This window comes from Garra rufa, chromosome 4 (genome assembly GCF_049309525.1).
Source record: "Garra rufa chromosome 4, GarRuf1.0, whole genome shotgun sequence".
Lineage (NCBI taxonomy): Eukaryota > Metazoa > Chordata > Actinopteri > Cypriniformes > Cyprinidae > Garra > Garra rufa.
The window spans coordinates 14,020,372-14,043,799 of NC_133364.1; the positions used below are offsets into that span (position 1 = coordinate 14,020,372).

General features: G+C 34.9%; 1 protein-coding gene across 1 annotated transcript; it reads right to left on the reverse strand.

The window, feature by feature from the left end:
- Window positions 1-135: 135 nt before the first annotated feature.
- Window positions 136-23,100, reverse strand: braf (B-Raf proto-oncogene, serine/threonine kinase). Its single transcript, XM_073838687.1, is given in 22 exon segments — window positions 136-3,036; window positions 3,135-3,288; window positions 4,661-4,795; window positions 5,427-5,558; window positions 5,647-5,765; window positions 5,884-5,930; window positions 6,015-6,191; window positions 8,294-8,378; window positions 8,466-8,583; window positions 8,674-8,807; window positions 10,682-10,801; window positions 11,443-11,482; window positions 12,114-12,273; window positions 12,787-12,906; window positions 14,061-14,209; window positions 15,241-15,343; window positions 15,441-15,544; window positions 17,193-17,456; window positions 18,530-18,631; window positions 22,918-22,962; window positions 22,964-23,022; window positions 23,025-23,100. Coding segments are annotated over 22 exon segments (2,451 nt in total). The 5' UTR covers window positions 23,086-23,100; the 3' UTR covers window positions 136-3,013.
- Window positions 23,101-23,428: the final 328 nt, after the last annotated feature.

Consider the following 23,428-nt stretch of genomic DNA (forward strand, 5'->3'; position numbering starts at 1 on the left):
GTGGGCAGGACTAGTGAGAGAAAGGCAACTCCTCTTAAACTTTTGCAAAAGAATACAGAAACTAAGACATAAATGTAACACCAAAAGAAGCTGTGCTTCATATTAAACATCAAATAAAAGCACAAAAGCATTAGCCAGTTTTCATGCACTTCTTTAATATATCAGTTTTTCATATTCACAACAAATACATTAAGCTCTTTTTCCTTTTATATAATACAGTCTTAAATATTTTTACACAGAAATATTTTCTCAGAATTTCATCTATCAAAATGTCTTTTCTTAACCTTTATTTCTTAAGTTGAAACATTTGAAGTCATTTCATTGTTTTTATCTCCATGCCTCCTAGCAAACGGACAGTACTTCCTTTGTACAGCTATTTACAGATGAAAAGAGTCTCCCAAACATTTGTATGATAGTTCTCACTTGAATGAACTTGCTGTGGGGTGGGGTGAGGGGTTTAAAGTGCAGGCAAGGCAACAGAAAGGAATGTGATACGGACGTTTTTGGTGAAGGCTTTAAAAAGCAAATAAAATGGGGGTTTGGGAAGTGAAAGAAAAATGGTTTCAGAGAAGAATAATAATAATAATATATATATATTTCTCCGAGTTGTAATTAAGCAGGTCCCCAAGTATTCCAGAGTCAAGAAGGAGCAATCCTTCACAAGTCAGACCTCCTCGGTAACATTCCCATAGAAAATAAATACAGCATTCTTAAAATACACCTCTACCGTCTCCAAACGCAACCCACGTTGGGTTTGCCAGCTTAAACTGAGAACAAGTCCATTCAAACGTCTCGTCAAAAACTATACATGTGAAAACAGTGACCACCGTCAAAGGATCCACGGAGCTCCTCTCCTTGATGGCAAGTTTAAGTGGCGGAACCGATTCACAGAGCATCGTCCTTATAAAAATAATCGAAAAGAGAACCAAAATAAATAATTCAATCCATCTCAACAGAAGCAAGAAGATGGGTGCGTGTCCTCGCTTTTGTAACAGAGCACGAGTGGCGAACCAAGCGCAGAGCCTCGGTTTATCTGTGCAACATCAAGCATTTCGTAGAGAGCCGAAAGCAAAAACTTACTTCACTACGAAGAGGCCGAAATAACGAAAAGCGTCCCTACGAGGGCTTTTCCACCGTCCACAGTGTCTAGGTGAACTTCAGGGCTACACAGTGCTAGTGTCACTACAGCCCATAGCTATGCTAGAGGGTTGACGCAGAAGTCTTTGGACCAACTTCAAACGAAGAGTCGCCACTTTCGGAAGCCTGTTCGAGTCGTAGGGCCAATAGATTTGGTCGAAAGCGTTCTCCGGCAATGGCGAAGGTGGACACAGATGGCGTTAGGAGGTTGGATTTAGCTTTGGTTTTTAGTGTCCCATGGCCCTGCCTGCTTTTGAAATCGATTTTCATTCAGTTTGCAATCTGGTAACCATGCTTTAACCTCTTCATATGACAAAATATATTAAGTCTTTAAAAAGGCAAAATTGCTTATCTGCATCAGTCATTTATACAAAGTGCACAGACACACTGCGTAATGTCCATTTCAGCAAATCACAGAATGAGTGAGAGAAAATATATATATGAATATATATACACACACACACACACACACACACAAGCTCTCCGAGAGTTTGAAACAACACCGAACAAAAAGTAATAAAATTAAAGCAATATAAATTAATGTAACTTTGCAGGCCTGCCTGTCTATAACACAAGAAAAACTATATGAAACTTCAACTTAAATTTAAAAAAAAGAAAAAAGCTATGACCCGTGAACAAACGTATCGGAATGAATCCAGCGGTGCAAGGTCCAAAGACTTGTCACATGACTTGGATGGATCGAAACTCAAAAAACAAAACAAAACAAAACAAATCTGTTAACCGTTATGGCCTCAAAGGAATGGCTTCTAGTAACAACAGTTAAGCATAAAGTTGTAGTGAAAATACAGAAATACATCTGAAATACGCCCACATTTGTAACTCCATAGCAAGGCTTCGTGTTTGCTTTATACAGTGGGTTTTTCTACAAGAAAACTTTAAATAATATGACCTTATTCAGAAACATGACGTTAGCTACTATAAGGAGGTGAAACTAAATAAAACAATCAATCACATCCTCTAGAAGCGCAGGAACCGCTTTGATTTTGCCCACCTCGGAAGTGTCGAGACTTCTCTGAGTGGGACATTAGTGGGGATGTGAAAGGCCAAAATAAAAAGAAAACTAGAGTTTGTCTTGACGAAGAATTAAAAGCAAAAACCTACAGAATATTCTAGAATATATATATATATATATTTCTAAAACAAAAGAGAGGTCCTTTGATGGTTGCTTCATTTACCACTGTTTACAAACTATAGCTGTAACCGAAAAGAAAAGATAAGATCTGTTTATCTACAACATACCACCCTCGAGGGGGAAAAAATGCTGAAGATAAAAGAAATCTGTATTAGTAACTCCAGCCACTGGCGACGTCACAAACAAATTGTGACGTTTCTAAATATCATTCAAGTTATCTCCTGACATTCAGCACCTTTCCATGACTGCGACTTGATGTCCTCTCTCTTATGCCAATTTTCCCATCATTCCATGCCACTGGACCCAGTTTTCTGATTGGCCAGTGCTGTGTTCTTCCCCTTCGGGGCGGAGCAAAGGCAGGGCTTGTGCTCCCGAACCCATTCTTCTTGGGGAAAGATTTTCATCCCCGCCTCGATCTAATTGGGTTTGTTTGCCTTTTCTCTTTCCAGCCGTTGGTTTCTCACATCAGTCTTTTTGTTGTAATGCTGCGTTATCCTATGTGATGTTTATGAGATTTTTGTCAAATCAGCAATGACACCCTGCAGAGATCATTTTATTTTAAAGCAATTCCGTTGAGGCCCGTAGCTCTTCGGGTAAAGAGGAAGAAAAACAGCACATTCTTTTGAAAACTAGTCCTTTTCTGTGTTGTTATGGATGAACCCACCGTAGGAACACAAGACGTCGTAAAAACTGACAGGGGATGGAGTTTTAGGATTTGCAGCACTATTTAAACGCTGAGAATTCACCTAAAAGGGACACAAAGGACCGATTCGTGTCAGTTTTCGTACTAATTTAAGCAATTGAAGTCAAGAAGGTACAATGATGTTTGTGTACGTGTACTTGCCATAGCCACCAGCCTGAATGGGCGTCTTGGGGGAAGCGCAGGCGTACAGGCTGAAGTCCTCTGTCTGGAATCCAGCGCGGTTAAGGGACGGTTCAGAAGCGCTGCGGTGGATCTTGGGCAGAGAGCGTGCCAATAACTCGATAGAGGCCAGGATCTGTCACAAATAAAATACGAAATATGTTACTAGTATATACACTTCTGTTGAAAAGTAGTTTCTTATGCTCATCAAGGCTGCATTTATTTGATCAAAAATCTAGAAAAAAAATTTCAATGTAAAATAACTGTTTTCTATGTGAATGCATTTTAAAATGTAATTTATTCCTGTGATGCAAAGCTGAATTTTAAGCATCATTACTCCAGTCTTCAGTGTCACATGATCCTTCGGAAATCATTCCAATAATGCTGATTTATTTTTAATGTTGGAAACAGATGTGCTGCTTAATATTTAGTTGGAACCTTTTTCTTTAATAAATAAAAATGAAAAAGAACAGCATTTATTTAAAACAGAAATCATTTTAAAGTTTGTGGTCAGGAAATATATTTTCTTTCTTTTTCTTTTTTTTTTTTAAAGAAATTAATACTTGTATTTAGCATGAATGTGTTAAATTGATATGAAGTGATAGCAAAGACTTGTATTGTTAGAAAGAATTTAAATTTTGAATAAATGCTGTTCTTTGTAACTTTTTATTCATTAAAGAATTTTGAAAAAAAAAAAAATCACTGGTTCTAAAAAAAAATATCAAGCAGCAAAATTGTTGCCAACATTGATGATAAAAGTAATAAATCAGCTTATTAGAATGATTTCTGAAGGATCATGTGGCACTGAAGACGAATGACAATTGAAGACGATGAAAATTCAGCTTTGCATCACAGAAATAAATTATATTTTAAGGCTTATTATAATAGAAAATTGTTGTTTTAAACTGTAGTAATATTTTTACAACATTACTGTTTCTTTTGTATTTTTGATCAAGTAAATGCAGCCTTGATGAGCAAAAGAGGACGATTTAAAAAACACAAGAAATCTTACTGATCACAAACTTTTGAATAGCAGTGTACGTAATAAAAAAGGATATATATATTTTGGATTAATTACTTACTACATTCTTTTAATGTCAGACAAAGCATAAAAAAATCTGACAAAAACATGCATATTTCTAAAATATTTTGCATCCAAAAGTGGAAGATTTCACATCTCTTTTGCCATTTATAACAGTACTATAAACTGCAAAACAAAGTTTTTGCAGCAGGATTGACAACTTGTTTTCAAGACAGACCCATAGTTTGTTCTGTAAATCGCTATTTAATAAAAAATAAAAAGACAGGAATTTTTTTTAACCCTGCTGTACTGAAAACAAACAAACAAAAAATAAAATAAAAAAATAATTCAAATTCAAAGCTGCATTCTGTTAATAGCACTCCAATGCCATCTTGTGGCAACACACCTTGACATAAATCTGCATCCCCTTGACAGATGGAAGGCAAATTGAAAAAAGCAGAAGTCTGACAGGTGTTCATTACATTACCTGAGGGAAAAGAGGTCTCTCCTCTCGCTTTTTCTTCAGACAGTCTGCCATAAGTCTCTTCATGGCCTTGGGGCAATTGCTGCGCACTTTGCTCAGGTCAGGAGACAGGTAACCCCGGCCAACCATGAAGATAATCTGAGGAGAGGAGGAGAGATAATGCACATTAATTTGTGCAATATTCAGTAAAATTTCAAGGCAGTAATATTTCAGGGTTCAGACTTGATTTAAATCATAAACGTCCTCTTACTAATACATTAAATGGACAGTTCACCCAAAAATGAAAATTCTGTTATTAATTACTCACCCTCATTGTGTTCATTTTCAGAACTCAAATTAAGATATTTTTGATGAAATCCGAGAGCTTATACAGACAGTAACACAACTGGCATGTTCAAGGCCCAAAAAGGTAGTAAGGACATCATTAAAATAGTCCATGGGACATCAGTAGTCCAACCTTAATTTTATGAAGCTACAAGAATACTTTTTGTGAGCAAAGAAAACAACTTTATTTAACAATTTCTTCCCTTCTGTGAATGTGGTACTTGTGTTCAGAAAATGAACAAAGGTCTTTTGGGTTTGGAACGACATGAAGGTGAGTAATCAGAGACAGAATTTTCATTTTTGGGTGCACTTTCTGACACAAAAAATGTCTCAAGTTGCATGTTTAAGGAGCAAAAACCATCACTGGTCATACATTTCCACCTAGTCATCATCTAAAACTACTTAAAGCAACAATTCGCCCAAAATACACTGCTAAGAGGTTCACCTGGTCTCTGTTGTTGATGTTAGAGTAAGGCAGAGCCCCTGACATGAGCTCATAGAGCACAATGCCGAACGCGTACACATCTGACTGGAAACTGTATGGGTTTTTATCCTGCAGTCTGATCACCTCTGGAGCCTGAAACAGACCAATGAATCAGTCAAGATGCAAATGTCAGTACAAAAGAAACACTTAAAACATAGTTAGGACATGTTCCTTCACTCACCATCCATAAGATAGAGCCAGAAAGCTGCTCAAACTGATGCGAGCCACTCCAGCGGGACTTCACTGTAGCCAGACCGAAATCACCAATCTTTACTGTTAGGTCCTCATGCAAAAAGATATCTAGGGAGGTGGTGTTAAGGCTAAAAGCATGTGTATGCGCACATACACCCATCAAGAGTGACCTGAAAAGAATTTATGGATTTTTATATTTCTATAATAGTAAATAGACAAAGGATACTGTTACTCTTTAGATCTCTATGGATGATGGACTTGGCGTGCAGATAGCTGTGGATCAAAATGATTGAGTGTTAAATTCGTGCCATATAACAGCAGTTTAGTACCACTAACTGTAGTGATTTGGTCACTTACTCCATGCCCTGAGCCGTCTGACGGGCAATGTCAATCAGCTTGATCATCTCAAACTTGGTTTCGATGATGTGCAGGTGGTGGTAAAGACTAGAGCCTTCACACCACTGTGTAACTATAGCCAGCTGGGGTTTGGTGGTGTAGCCCATGAAGAGCAGGATATTCACATGGCGGGTTTTCCTGCAAGGGAGATAATGAATTTTCAGTACGCTTTGACTAAACAATGTTTGGTAGCAAATAATCTCAAAAACATGAGACTAACATTTAATGACACAATATCCATGAAATATATGATGTTGTAATATTTTCTTTTTTGAATTGAACGATAGGACACTAATGATAGGAAACTTTTATGTTAATAGTCAATTTTAATCAAATAAATATTACATGAGATTTTTTTTTATTTAATTTGTGTTATCAAATTATTTATATTCATAAAATTTAATATAATTATTTTAATAATTTTTTTTTGCAACCCTGGTACCAAAAATTAGGATAGTTTAAAACACTTCTGATCATTTTCTTCTGGGAAAAACTACATAAAAAAATAAAGGCAAATGTATAAATAAAAACAATGAAGTCAGATTAAATATTATGAGATTTTATTTATTTTATATTATTTTCACACTTAATTAAATTATTTATTTATTTTTTTGCAACCCGGTTACCCAATTGTGATAGTTTAAAACCCTTTTGATTATTTTCTTCTAGGGAAAACTAAGTAAAAAAAATAAATTAAAATGTATATATAAAAAAAACATGAGGTCAGATTAAATATTATGAGATTATTCATTTTATATTATTTTCACACTTAATTCAATTATTTATTTATTTATTTTTTGCAACCCTGTTACCAACAATTGGGATAGTATAAACCCTTTTGATTATTTTCTTGTAATAAAAAAATACAAATGTATATAATAAAAAAATAAACAACAAGGTCATGTTAAATATTATAAGATTTACTTTATATTATTTTACTTTGCATGTAATTGTTTAATTACATTTAATTTAATTTTTTGCAACCCTGTTACCAGTAAACTGTTGTTTTTGATTATTTTCTTTTAATGAAAACTAAAGATGAAAATCAATACAAATGTATAAAAAATAAACAATGAGGTCAAATAAAAAAAAAATGATGAGATTTTATTTTATTACCTTAAATTATTGTACATGTAATTAAATAGTTTAATGTAATTTAGGTCATTTTTTTAGCAACCCTGTTTTAACAGTTATTATAATTACTATTAGTGTATAAAGCCTTTTGATTATTTTCTTCTAATAAAAAAGAAAAAAAAGATACAAATACAAATGTATAAAACCATAAATGAGATTGAATTTATTTTATAATTTTATGTTATTTTACATTTAATGTATGTTTAATTTAATTTAATGTAATTATTTGCAGCCCTGTTATAGCTGAGATTTTCTTCTGATGAAAAAAAAAAAATGTATCTAAAATATAACCAATAAACAAAAAAACAAAAAAAGATATTGGTAATTTAAACAAACAAATATAAAAAAAATCCTATATGTGACCCTGGACCACAAAACCAGTCTTAAGTCGCTGGGGTATATTTGTAGCAATAGCCAAAAATACATTGTATGGGTCAAAATTATAGATTTTATTTGCAGCCCTGTTATAGCTGAGATTTTCTTCTGATGAAAAAAAAAAAATGTATCTAAAATATAACCAATAAACAAAAAAACAAAAAAAGATATTGGTAATTTAAACAAACAAATATAAAAAAAATCCTATATGTGACCCTGGACCACAAAACCAGTCTTAAGTCGCTGGGGTATATTTGTAGCAATAGCCAAAAATACATTGTATGGGTCAAAATTATAGATTTTTCTTTTATTCCAAAAATCATTAGGAAATTAAGTAAAGATCATGTTCCATGAAGATTTTTTGTAAAATTCCTACTGTAAACATATCAAAATGTAATTTTTGATTAGTAATATGCATTGTTAAGAACTTAATTTGGACAACTTTAAAGGTGATTTTCTCAGTATTTTGATTTTTTGCACCCTCAGATTCCAGATTTTCAAATAGTTGTATCTCGGCCAAATACTGTCCTATCCTAACAAACCATATATCAATAGAAAGCTTATTTGTTGAGCTTTCATATGATGTATACATCTCAGTTTTGTCAAATTTAACCTTATGACTGGTTTTGTGGTCCAGGGTCACATATTAATTTACCACTACCTAAAGCCTACAATTTGGCCAGACACCATCCCTGTTTGGAAATGGTAAGCAATTTTAGGCGTTATCTTACCTGAGGACACCCACTTCATTCTTAAAGGCCTGTAGCTGCTGTGGAGTGGGAGCTGTGACATTCAACATCTTTACCGCCACATCACCTATGAGCAAGAGGAAGACACACATTTAGCCTTTTCTGTACATTCCTTTTTAAATCCGAAAACCAAAACGGTTTTCACAGGACCTACCATGCCACTTCCCCTTGTAGACTGTTCCAAAAGAGCCAGATCCTATCCGTTGTCCCAGAGTGATCTGACCTTCTGGGATCTCCCAATCATCGCTTGAGTCCCGTCGACCCAGGGTTTTCTAAAATTTAGTCAATTTAAATGTCAAAAATCACCTCGAATGACATTTGACCTGGACTAAAAGTGTCAAATAAGGTGAAGAAATGTTTACCATTTTATTGCGGTCCTCAGATGAAGACGATGGCTTCCGCTCTCTCGGTTGGCAGGGTGATTTTGACACCTTCACATTGGGCAGGGAACCAGGCAGGGAGGCAGGAGGTGTTGCCGACAGGCCTGTTGTGGTACCTGGCATTACGAGAGGTTGAGAAACATAGTAAAGTTACTTTAACAGGAAATATAAGAGCCTAAGAAGAGAGAGACAGAGTAAGAGGGGAAGGAGACAGAAGGAAAGGTATAAAATCTCAAAGAGTCACATGGGGGAGAGAACAAGAGGAAAGGGTCACAGCCCATGCAGTGTGAAATAAAGGGCCGTGAGCGATGTATGCCTCGAATGAAATCTACTATCAAATCCTAAACCATATTCCTTCTCTTTCCCAATGGGGTTATGGTCAATAATTAATAAATGGAAGATACTAAAACTGATAAGGAAAACTAATATTATTATTTTTTATTTTATTTATTTTATAGGTTGAAATAAAATATGACTGTTAGATAAAAACCTTAAAAAAATTGAAATTTGATATGTTGTAATGGCAAGTATCTGATATAAAATAAGTTTAAATTTAAAGACTAAAATTACTAAAAGTGAAAAAAAATAAAATAATGTAAGTTTAAATAGAAATTTTATATAAGCATATAAAATTGCTAAAACTTAAATTAAAATGAAAACAAAAAAATAAATAAGAATTCTAAATATACAGCAAGTATTTTATTTGTTTTCACATTATGGTTAAGCAATAAAATGCAGATACTAAAATTAGTAACTAAAACTAATTTTATTCATTTATTTATTTATTTTTTCATCAGTTAAAATAAAATACAACTGTTGGACAAAAACTTGGGGAAAAAAATCAAGCTAAATAGAAAAATATATATAAATTTTATATATTAATTAAATTCAGTTAAACAAATTAGATTAAATTGTAAAATATGAAATAAAATAACTAATAATATTTAATTTGACAGATTATTTTTTTATACATTTGTATTTATTTATTTTTTATACTATCCCAATTGTTGGTCATTTATATAAAATATATAAGCAACACGCCGATAATTGTTTTCACATTATGGTCAATAACTAATAAATGGCAGATACTAAAATTGGCAACTAAATCCTTTTTTTTTTTTTTATCTGTTAGATGAAAATCTTGGAAAAACTAGAAAAAAAACTATAATGAGAATCAGATATGTAGCCTTGGCAAGTAGCTAATATAAAATAAGTTTAAATTTAAAGGCTAAAATTACTGAAACTGAAAAAAATAAAGCTAAATAGAAACATAATTATTAATTTCACATAAGCAAATAAAAGAACTAAATGTTTGATTAAAACTTAAAAAAATACTAAAAACCTGATGAAAACCTTATTAATATAAATTATAAAAAAATACTAAAATATTATATAAATAAAAAGAAATTAACTCTGTCTGATACCACAAGGCAAATTAATCGTTTTCACGCTATTGTCAATAACTAATTAATAACACTAAAATACTAAAATTTAATACTGTTTTGTCTAAACAAATAATCACTAAAATACCAAATACTAAATGCTAAATAAAATAAAAAATAAAATATATTTTAAAATAATGAAAGTCAATTCAGGCATCACAACATTTAAACATACAGTATAAAAAATAATGTATGTTTTTACTGTACTGAACCGGATTTTCGTTTTGAGATTTGCTTTTTATTTTGTAAGAATTGAATTTTAAGATGACATTTAACTGTTATTATTGGTGTTGTTATGTGTTTCTAAATGACCGATTTATTACATTTAAAAGAGGAGTTGCTTTACTAAGTGAGTTTGTAGTGTATAGAGTTGATGAAAAGTGACTGCAGCCAATCAAACATCAGTAAAAGCGTTTGTGTGAGAGAAGTGGCAGAGAAAGTGAGAACAAGAAAGAGTGAAATATGTCACACAATATGAACACAGACAGACAGACAAGCAAAAGACGAGACAAGGTGTGGGACACGGCCACGCACAAAGGCCTAGCTACCTCTGAACACTGGCTCAGGCTCAAAATCAAAGACAATGTCATTGGGGTGGGAGGACAGAAGGGGGCTTGAGGTCCGTGTTCGGTTCTTCCTCAAGCAGCGGGCTGGGTGTTGCGAGGGGGCTGCAGGGGGGAGAGAGACAGACACGGGATCACTGGCCCCTGAAGCTCAGGTGCACTTCCTCTCACCCACTACCAAAAATCCTGTGTCTACTCTCAGAGCTTGTTTAGAGATGATCAAGTGAGTTATAGATGACACAGAGCCAGTTTTTAATCATTTCTGTATACAGTCTGTACTTAAAGGGACAGCGCACCCAAAAATGAGAATTCTGAATTTACCCACCCTTCGTTTTATAGAAATTATAGCTTGAACGTTCTTCTAAACATCTTGTTAGATGTACAGGTTTGGAAGGGCATCAGTGATGACAGAATTTTCATTTTTGCGTCAACTATCCCTTTAAAACTTAGTTCTGGGATATGTTTTGAAAAAGCAGAAAGGACAGGGGCGGGTTTTGTGAACACAGATTAGGTATTAGTAGTTTACAGCAGGCCACTAGTGGTAAAAGAAAACGGCTGAAGCAATTCACAAGCGGACAGGGGAGAGAAAGGCCTGTTTGTCAGCTTTTACTTGCAGGCAGAGTGAAATGGATCAGCTATCCCAAACTTCTAAGGCCATGACACAGAGATAGCACAAAGACATGGGATGACGGAAAGCCATTTGAATTTGTCTTAGTGTACGTTTTCTGTTTTCGGACCACACTTACCTCCATCTGACCTCGGTAAGCCTTGATCACGGATCAAATCCTGTACCGAAATAACACAGATTAGCAGGGACTAGGGGAGACCAGGGCAATTGTGACATTTTGCGCTTTTTTTCTTACAGTGTACTACAAATGTACCTTATTTTTGGGGGGAGTGTAGAAAGCTTTTATCTTAAGTGTGACTTAAAATAAACAAGATTATATGGTTGAGGACAACTGTAATACTTAATATAAACACATTCGTGACCCTGGACCACAAAACCAGTCATAAAGGTCAATTTATTATTATTATTTTTTTTTCCATTGATGTATGGTGTGTTAGATAAAATCTGGAATCTGAGGGTGCCAAAAAATCCAAACTTTGAGAAAACCGCCTTTGAAATTGTCCAAATGAAGTTCTTAGCAATGCATATTACTAATTAAAAATTATGTTTTCATATATTTACGGTAGGAAATTTACAAAATATCTTCATGGAACATGATTTTTACTTAATATCCTAATAATTTTGGTAATTTTGACCCAAACAATGTAATGTTGGCTATTGCTACAAATATATCCGTGCTACTTAATACTGGTTTTGTGGTCAGACTGAGTAAGATTCAGGAAGTGGAAAGCAAAGACAAATCCTTTTGACTAAAATATACTGATAGCTCTCAAACTGTCCAGTTCTCACATCAATGTTGACCGGCTCGATTGTGTTGATATGGACGTTAGGGGCTGAGGAAGAGCGATCCCTCTGGCCAAACTGGTTGCGGTGGTCTTCTTCTCCAGGTCTGAAGGACTGTGGGATTGGGATGGATTTGGACGGGGACACAGTAGGATGGCACAGAGACCTGGAGACAACAGACAATGACATTCGGCATAGTACGTCATTAAAAGCCACTTGCACACTAAAGTATACACTTAAAAGGGGTAGTTCACCCAAACATTAAAATTGTGTCATTGATTACTCAACCTCATTTCGTTCCAAACCTGTAAAACCTTTGTTCATTTTCGCAAGACAAATTAAGATATTTCTGATGAAATCCGAGAGCTTTGTGACTCATAGACAGTAACGCAACTGACATGTTCAAGGCTCAGAAAGGGCATCGTAGGACTATTTTATCAACAACCTTACCACCTTTCTGGGTCTTAAATGTGTCAATTGCATCTATGCAGGGTTAGAAAGCTCTTAGATTTCTTATCAATTTCCTAATTTATCAATTTCCTAATTTGTGTACCAAAGATGAACGGTTTCACGGTTTCGCTGATCAAATAAATTTCACTGATCAAATAAATGCAGGCTTAGTGAGCAGAAGAGACTTCTTCAAAAAACATAAAGTCCAGATGTGGAGTAAAAATCTTACCCAGTGGACTCGGATGGAGGGAGAGAGGGGCACATCTCTGACACGGGTGTCGTACCCTCTGACGATGCCTCCTCCTGGGTAATGGGGTGGTGCACCAGAAATTTTGATGCCAGCAGTAAACTAAACAACAGAATTATAAACAAAAATGATAACATCAAATTATGCATAACCATCACTTACCCAAAGCACAAAACTGTCTATTTCTAGTTGGACAAAAAATACAAAAGATATGCAAATTATTTCAAAATATGGTGAATATATGTAAAAAAAACAACAACAAAAAAAACAGTTTAATATTTAATTTTACATATCATTCACATGCTGTAACTGTGTTAAAGGATTAGTTCACTTTCAGGACAAAAATTTACAGATAACATACTCACCCCCTTGTCATCCAAGATGTCAATGTAAAGATGTAAAGAAATTATGTTTTTTGATGAAAAAATTTCAGGATTTCTCTCTAAATGGTGGACTTCTATGGTGCCCCGAGTTTGAACTTCCAAAATGCAGTTTAAATGCAGCTTCAAAGGGCTCTAAACGATCCCAGCCAAGGAAGAAGGGTCATATCTACCAAAACGATTAAAAAAATGAAAATTTATATACTTTTTAACCTCAAATGCTTGTCTTGTCTCGTCTCTGCGATGCGCATGCGCATGCATAGTCTGTGTGATCCGGGTCAATACAGTTAGGGTATGTCGAAAAACTCCCTTTTCATTTACTTCCCCAACTTCAAAATCGTCCTACATCGCTGCAGAAATACAGACCAAGGGTTTACAAAGTGAATATACAAAGAAGATCAAACGGCCTTTACAAAAAAAGGTAAAACAGCGATGTAGGACGATTTTAATGTTGAAGACGAAAACGAGATGGGAGTTTTTCGACATACCCTAACTGTATTGAACTCTCTGATATCGCAGAGACGAGACAAGACGAGCATTTGAGGTTGAAAAGTATATCAATTTTCAATTTGCTTTGAAAATAACCAATCGTTTCGCAAGATAAGACCCTTCTTCCTCGGCTGGGATCGTTTAGAGCCTTTAAACTGCATTTTGGAAGTTCAAACTTGGGGGCACCATACATATCCATTATATGGAGAGAAATCCTGAAATATTTTCTTTACGACTGAAGAAAGAAAGGACATCTTGGATGACAAGGGAGTGAGTACAGTATCTGTACATTTTTCTTCTGGAAGTGAACTAATCTTTTAATGCATGGAGCAAATTTCAGCCTTTTATGGACAATGCAGAAGTGAAAAATCTCCCATGAACACTCACTCCAGCTGATCGTAGTTGACACACATGAGTGGGACCTCTGTGCTGCAGCGCTGGTGAAACTTGTAGCCGCACGTCTGGCAGCGGAAGCCCTGAAACAGCAGCTTCCGGCAAAAGTCACAGAAGGCCAGCGTGAAGAAGGTCTTTCGCACCTGTTGAGTAGCAAATAACACTTAAGATATATTAAAGGAACACTCCACTTTTTTTGGAAATAGGCTCATTCTCCAACTCCCCCCGAGTTAATAAGTTGATTTTTACCGTTTTGAAATCCATTCAGCCGTTCTCCTGTTCTGGCGATATCACTTTTAGCATAGCTTAGCATAGATCATTGAATCCTATTAGACCAATAGCATCGCGTTCAAAAATGACCAACGAGTTTCCATATTTGTCCTATTTAAAACTTGACTCTTCTGTAGTTATATCGTGTACTAAGACCGGTGGAAATGCAAAGCTTCAATTTTCTAGGCTGATAAGATTAGGAACTACACTCCCATTCCGGCGTAATAGTCAAGGATGTTTGCTGTAGTAATATGGCCGAAGCAGGAGCAGTAATATCACACAGCACATGTGCAAATGCTAAACTAGCTGGGAACTCATTTCTGATAATACTCCGCCTGCTTCGGCCATATTACGGCGGCAAACTTCCTTGACTATTACGCCGGAATGGGAGTGTAGTTCCTAATCTTATCAGCCTAGAAAATTGAAGCTTTGCATTTCCACCGGTCTTAGTACACGATATGACTACAGAAGAGTCAAGTTTTAAGTAGGACAAATATCGAAACTCGGTCATTTTTGAACGCGATGCTATTGGTCTAATAGGATTCAATGATCTATGCTAAGCTATGCTAAAAGTGATATCGCCAGAACAGGAGAACGGCTGAATGGATTTCAAAACGGTAAAACTCAACTTATTAACTCGGGGGGAGTCGGAGAATGAGCCTATTTCCAAAAAAAGTGGAGTGTTCCTTTAAGAAGAACCTAGATGCTTCCAAAAAACAATATATTACAGTCAAGGTGGATGAGAAAGCGCTCAACATGTCTTCAACCTGTCAAGATGTATTTTAAAACAGTAAAATCAAGAATAGAAATGACCACACCTTTGACATGTCAACTGTCAGCTCGAACTTCCTCCATTTCAGATTTATTTTAAGCCACAGTTTGTGGTCAGTTTCATCATACTCACAAAATTATGGGTCGTCAGTGGCACATTCTCTAAAACCTCAACGTGGAGCTCCTCCCCCGTCAACCAAGAAATGTCTGTGTCCCAGCCAATAGGCTTCTTCTCCCTAATGTGGGCAATCATTAAATATGAAATGAGACTTGCAGTGTGGCATGTTTTAGCACTAATAATAGTAATATCAGTATACAGAGTATAGTTCGTACCCATCCTGAACCCTGTAAACCGCACAGCATTCTGGGATTAGGCCTCGCATCATTAGAGCCTTCTTTAAGGAGTCTCTCACAGTCATCCCACAACGAGCTGGAACCTGAAACACACCCATAAACCACTCAAGTCACTTTCATCTCCGTACAGTGAGACTGTGGTTGCGTCTGGGCACGTTCGATTTCTTGGCTCCAACTCATTCTGCTGCTTCTCTTTGCTAAAGCCAACAGAGACAAGCTGAGCACATAATCAAAATAAAGGGGGTCACCTACATTTGCTCATTTCCCATGGAGTCCCGCCACTCTACAATCTGGAAATTCCTCCCTAAAGCTCTTCTTTTCTGAAGTCCTGCCTGAAACCTTACTGTAATGTATCGTCAAAATATCCTACCATCTGCGTTCTTGATAAAACTTTTCAAATCCAGATGTGAGCAAACCACTACAGACATAACGCACCTAATTTTTCAGATTTCTTACCTAATGTTTTGTCATTAAGCCAGTATTATATTTGTAGTATGCGGCACTTAACATGATAGTGTTTAGCGATAATAATATTTTCAATTCTCTTTTATTTTATATTTTCATTTTTCATTTTAATTTTGTCATGTGCTTTTGTAATTTAATTATTTTAAGTCCTTTACTTAATTTTTTTATTACAAACAATTTAATTTTATATTTCTTTTAAAATTCTTTACTTCTAATATTTCCATTTTAATTTTAGTTTGCATTGTATTCGTTTACAGATTTCTATAGCTAGATTTTTTTATAATATATTAGTATTATTTAGATACTATTATGGTATTTAGTAATATTTTGAATGATCTTATTTTATATTTTCAGTTTTAATTTTAGTATTATTCACATAATACTACAGTACTTATTTTTACATTTTAATTTTAGTTGCTTGTCATTTTTATTAGTTTTTGTTTTTAAGATTTCTAAAGCTTTTGTTTATTTGTATATTATATTAGTATTATTGTCACATTTAGTAATATTTTTAATTGGCTTTTATTTTTATATTTTCAGTTGTGCTTTTGTAATTTTGTTAGTTTAAGAGTACTATAGCTAATTTTTAATGATAAAGAATTTATTTTATTTTATTAGTATTATTTACATAACATAACTGTAGTCAACAATATTTTGAATTATTTTTAGATTTTCAATTTTCATTTTAATTTTACTCTTATTTACATACAATAATAGTAGTTCGCAATAGTACTTTTTTATTTTAGTTGTATTAGTTTTAAGATTTCTATAGCTTTTCTATAGCCTCTAATTAATTTTTAAATTAGAATTATTATTATAATATTTTATAGTAGTATAATTTACACACTATTATAGTATTTAGTGATATAATACATTTAATTCGATTTTATTTTTATATTTTCAGGTTTCTTTTTCATTTTATTTCAGTAATGCTTTTGTCATATTTATTATTTTTGGTTTTACAACTTACATTTTAATAAAGCTATGGCTTTAGAAAAATTCAGAAAATCCTTCCTACTTTTGAAGATTTTTTTTAATGAAAGAGAGAAGCCTAGAGATTTTGCAGAATATCTCCTTTTTTATTCCACAGAAGAAAATCAAAATCAAATGTTTTAGACAAGAAGAGCAAACAATGACCATTTAATTCTTTTAGATTGTTACTAGGACTGTAAATAATTAATGACGTTATTGATTTTAATGTGAATAATCACAATGCATACAAATTAACTGAACAATACCAAACAACAAGCAACAGCAACAACTCACCACTGTCCTCTGTTTGTTGGGCAAGAAAACCCTTACGATGGGTTTCTGGGGCGAGCGGGGATTCCCTCGTGTGGCGTCTGTCGGAGTCTGCAGGACAGCCAAGGTGTTTGGGGCGGCGGGAGCGCTCTGGACGCCCGGTCCCTTCACATCCAGCAGGGTGGGTGTGGGCGAAGAGCAGAACTCTGTTCCGTTCCCAATGGCCTCCAAAAGCTGCTGCTCCCGCTGCTGTAATGCATCCAGCTTACTAGTGTACTCTTCATAGGCCTGTGGCATGGAGGAAATAAATCATTAATACTTTATGAACAGGTTTCGTATAAACACTCATGATGTGAACCTATTGAAGGATAAAGATCTGCAGTTAGGGATTAGCTAGTATTGCATACACAGAAACTAAAGGCTTCATCAGTTCTTTTCCTTCTTCAAATTTATTCAGTCGTTTCAAACATTAGAGAAATGATTGGCCAAAAGTATGCCTAGTAAAGCAGCATGTTAACTGACATGGAATCCTTTAAATTATTGCAATCTAAAATGACAGTTTTCTATTTTAATATACTTTAAAATTTCTGTATGCAAAGCTGAATTTTCAGGAGCCATTAAATCAGTCTTCAGTATTACATGATCCTTCAGAAATCATTCTAATATGCTGAATAAAAGTTAAAAAGAACAGCATTTATTCAAAATAGTCTTTTATATCATTAAGTCTTTACTATCACTTTTCAAAAAAGAAAAAAAAAATGACTGACCCCAAACTTTTTAACGGTAGTGTATATATATTTTTTATTATTATTAGTGTATAATATTAAATTGCAATAATATTTTATAATCTTTTGAGTATTTTTGATTAAATTAATGGAGTCTATATGACCAGAAAATACTTCTTTAAAATCTTTCAACGGCAGTGTAGATTTTACTAGTTACAAATACTTATTTAAATATTGAATGAATTATAGAATATATTCATATATTTTTTAATTAATTTCTCCCACTTTGTCCACCAGCTTATATCTGGATTTCTGCAATATACTTATTGCAATGCATTATGGGATGGATACTTGGGATGCTTTCTTAGAATTAGACTAAAAAGGCATTTTCAAAGATGTTTAACTTTTAGAGTTAACATACTGTGTGTTTTTGAGTGCGTCTATGATGACTTAAAAATGCTGCCTATGTAGGTGGCTTACTAGATTTTGGAACAAAGCCCAAAAATTATTTGCAACTGTAGATGGCATTTAAAAAATCCTGTTCTTCATTTATAACATTATGTATTTTTTAAAATGACTTGCTTAGTATAGTAAAACACCTTTACATTACTTTCACTCTTTGTCTAGCCAACTTACCTCCAGGTATATAGACGGTGGATTGTGTTCTCCTCCAAACTTATCTAATAGGGCTTCTAGGTGCTCTTGGGTTAACTTAATCATCTGTTTGATGTTCCATATCTGCAAAGAAAATCAGAGTTAGCAAACCAATTTTCCCAGCTTCTTTTCCTGATTGAGCAAAAACCTTTAAACTTCACTATACAAGAGTGAGGAGATGCCAGTGCTAAATAATAAACCGAATAATTTGCTTGTCTTCACCAAGCTGTAAAAACTGACACTGACGGCTGTCTCTAGCCCTGCCCACAGAAACTGTGATATAGTGATTAAATCTGAGGTGTGAAGTAAACAGATAGTGAGCATTAGCAAAGAAACCACTGCGAAATGCTTCAACCTAAACTGAATTTTGTATTTTTTTTTCTGTTGAACACTATCCAGTCTCACTTAAAATTGCAGAGACAATTTTAAACCATTCATAGATTAATTTCCCTGAAAACTGTCAACACTGTGACACTTTGAAACTTTTGTTTGCTTAAGCATCACAACCCAACACAGCAATATTGGCTCAGCCAATGGTGTGTGCTTGGGGGCGGAGCTATCCTTGTGTCTGCCCAATGGAAACTTTAACTTTCTATTTTGTCACTTTAACAGTCCGTTCTGATATCCTTTATGCAACTTTGATATACAAAAATCTGATTTTCCCAACCCTAACATTAAAAATCCATTGGTGTGCTTGAGGTCATGACTGTTGGGAACTGCAATTCAAGGGAAAAAAGTACAACCACATTCAACATTATAAACTTTTCTATCTTAATTTAAAGTACTACATAATTACAGCCGTGCATTTGCTCAAGTAAAACATGCAAGCAATGCACTTGTTGCAAATAGCCAATAAACATTTTTCAATTTTAGCCAAGCAACACAAGCAGCATCATAAAGTACTCTAAGTTCGCTGGAAAATGTCCCAGCCAAGTAAACACGATCTGACAGTGCTACAAACTTTACAAGTACTCTTTATTATGATCACCATTTGGAGAAACAATTTTCCAGCAGACTGTCAAGAAACTTGGAACGCCCCCTTGAAATAGCACATTTAAGTGCATCTAACTTTAGTTCTGATTAAAAACCCTGCATTCCCAGAGTCAAGCTGCCACTTGATTCCTAATCAACGGTGCAGATAAACTGGCTCTACTAGTCAAATTAGTGCGAGAAAAGGCTAAAAGGCAAGTGTGACAAGGGACTTTTTCCTCAGTAGTCTTGCCAGTATAAACTCCTGACAGACAAAGATTGCTGACAGTTTCTTAAACAGATATTTGTTACGAGCCTTTCTTTTAAAGCAAACCCCATGTGGTAATAGAATGCGTGTTTCCAACATGATGCAACATAACCGAGACAGTTTAAAACAGCCCAATACATGTGAAATACTTGCAGCCATCTACTCCATCTTCTCAACAAAGACGCCCAAAATTAAAACACTGTCATTTACTCATCCTGTATGACTTTCTTTTTCATCTGTAAAACACAGAAGCAGAAATTTTGAAGAATATACCGTTGTTTTTTTCTCCTTAAAACATTACAAAAAAGGAACTGGAACGTTTACACTTGAAAAATTATGCAAACACCAAAAAGGTCCATATGACTTGCATACGACTTCTGAAGCCACTAAGAAGAAACTGACTAAAATTATTTGTTTGAATGATTTCTTAATGAATTCGATTGAGTCTCTTCTGCTTACCAAGCCTGCATTTATTTGATCCAAAGTACAGCAAAAACAGTAAAATTTTGAAATATTTTTACTATTGAAAGAACTGATTTCTATCTGAATAATATTTTAACATCTAATTTATTCCTGTGATTTCAAAGCTGAATTTTTAGCTTCATTACTGCAGTCACATAGTCCTTCAGAAAACACTCTAATATTCTGATTTGCTGAATACTATTATTATTCATGTGAAAAACAGCTGGTTTCAGGTTTCTTTGATGAATAGAAAGTTCAAAAGAACAGCATTTATCTAAAAATGAAATCTTTTGTAACATTATAAATGTTTTTATCATCACTTTTGATCAATATAAAGCATCCCTGATAAATAAAAATATTAATTTCTATCATTTCTCCCCCCCCCCCAAAAAAAAATTATACTGACTCCAAGCTTTTGAGTGGTATAGTGTATAATATTACAAAAGCTTTTTATTTTTAGATAAATGCTGATGTTTGGATCATCAAAGAATCCTGAAAAAAAATATATAAATTTAAACATGTTTCTTAAACAGAAAATCAGCATATTTGAAAGATTTCTGAAGGATCATTTGACACTGAAGACTAGAGTAATTATGCAGAATATATAGATTTAATTACAGAAATTAATTACATTTTAAAACATATTCAAATAGAAAGCTCTGATTTTAAAAAGTAAAAATATTTCAAAATATTACTGCTTTTGCTGTATTTTAAATCAATAAACGCAGGCTTGGTGAGCAGAAAAAAATTCTTTAAAAAAATCTTACTGTTCAAAAACTTTTGACTGGTAGTGTAATATATCATATAACATTACATTTATGATACTTTTGATTCTCTTTTCAGCCATTAAAACTTCAGTGTAATTGTATCAAAACAAGAGATCATGGCATTCTTCTAAATTTCTCCGTATAGAAGTCACACAGTTCAGAGCAAAAAAGGTAATGAAATAAACATACAGTTGTTATAGTGTTTTCACAATGCATCATCAATCAGCCATAACGGCGGCACTGAATGTAAACAATACGACTGAAATTAATGAAACTTGCATATTTTGCTGATTATTGCTGCTGAAAATGGTCAATTATTCTCATGCACTAATTGGTCAAAACACTTGGAGTACTAAAGACTACCAAAAGATATAACAAATCAAGGACAAGACTGCAAAAACCTGTCTAGAACAAGGAACAAGGTAGTTATGGTTGGCCAAACTGAACCAGGATTTCCAGGGCAAGAATTTTGACAACATTTATATTTGTTCTTATCATTTCCAGTCAGGTAGACGAATTATTAGGTTATTATCTTAATTAAGACTGTTTATATGTATCTTTATCACTTATTAACTTAAATGTAAAAATATTGTGCCCTTTCCTGCGTACTAAGTCAATCTCTATATGATTTAGCAGCTTCCACACATTTTTCCACGGTTTAAACAGCATAAATTAGCAGAACAACGTATTCAGTAGTGCATAAACCGTGCAATCCATGCTGTTGTTTACATCCGAGTATCACCAATATGGCAAGTGCAATTCTCTATTATAAAAAAAGCAAAGCAAGTCCTGTGTATAAACGGACAGCATAAACCTGTTACAGCAGCCGGCAGTAAAATTAATCGAATTACCACAGTAAGCACCCCTACAATGATAATTTAACACAAGCTGCTCTTTAATCCAACTAGTCTGCCAGCAAATAGGTAAGCTCTTTCCTGAATAACCAGGTTTGTGACCTGTTCCATGACGGTGTAAACTTTCTTTAATGAAACAGAACGAATGGATGCTCTACTGGAAAATCCATATTAAGTCAGGAGGAGATTTTTGAAACATAGTAGATAACCCCCAGCTGAAATGTTCCAATACACAGCTACCTTTTGGTAAAGCTGGTTTCTAGCTTGTAGAACGTCAACTAACCAGCTGGAACATTGTAGAAGCTCCAAGCTGGTCAACTAGATTGCAAAACAGCTACTAACTTAAACTGGATGTTCCTGCAAGGTGCTGAATGTACTTATGAAATACCCCAGTGTGTGCATCGAACAGCAAAGGCCCCTTATATAGCAGCAGCAGCAGCATAGGTGATTTGTGCAGACAGTCAGCTGACAGTTTAGAAGAAAGATGCACGACGCAATAAATTTGCACGGGATGAAAAATAAATGTAGAATATTAGCAGGGCCCAATGCACGAGCACAATGACATCACTGCAGATTTAAATGTAAATGTAAATGCATTCGATCGCAGCTCTCGCCAGCTGGTGACACAAAGGAGATAAAACAATGCATGCGAGCCGCTAATATTCCCTGCTGCATCTGTAACCTTAGTTTCCTATTAAAAAGATGCATCGCAAGGTGAGATATTTAGCATGCATGCTATGCAGCGGGGTCGGGGGGGAAATAAAGGCAATGAAACTCGAACAGGCCTTCTGATAAACATTGGCTCAGAGAACTGCAATGAGAGAATTATAAATGGCGTCATTCGGAAATGCACCTTGCGAAAATGCATAAGCGCACGATAACAGATCTGCTTTGTTATATATATGTATATTCGTGCATCGTCTCGCCCCCCTGCAATGCATTGCATCCCCGCACGATCCGTATTACAGCCGGTGTTTCCTAAACCTCTCCATCCAGCCCAGCTCCGCTCAACAGCCGAGCTCTCCTTCAACCCTGACTCCCCCATTGTACCTCCTCGGGAATGTCCTGTTGACATTCGGGGATCGCCGCTCCTCCGGGACAGGCGGGTTCGAGCCCCGCGCCCAGCTCGTCCAGTCCCGGGTCCCGCTCCGGATCGCGGTTCATGGTGTCTCCGTTGAAGACGGGCGGTGGGGACTCGGCGCTGCTCAACGCCGCCATTTTAAACCACGAGAAACTGAGTGGAAAATAATAGAGGAAAGAAACAGAGAACGAGACAGGAGGGGGAGACAGATTCACCAAATGTAAACCCGTAGAGGGGTAAATGGGGATACTGGGCGCCGACCAGTACACTAATATTAAAGTGTAAATTATAAAAACGAATAAGTCACACATTTGTTTCAGCCATGTCATTTATGCAACTTGAATTGTCCTATCTTATGTTAATAAGACCATAAGGCAGCTGTTTTATCTAATAATTCCTAAAACCTTGATTTTATCCAAAAAGCTTGCATATAAACGTTTATATTTATGTGTATTTTCTGTAATGACTAAGCAGAGTCCA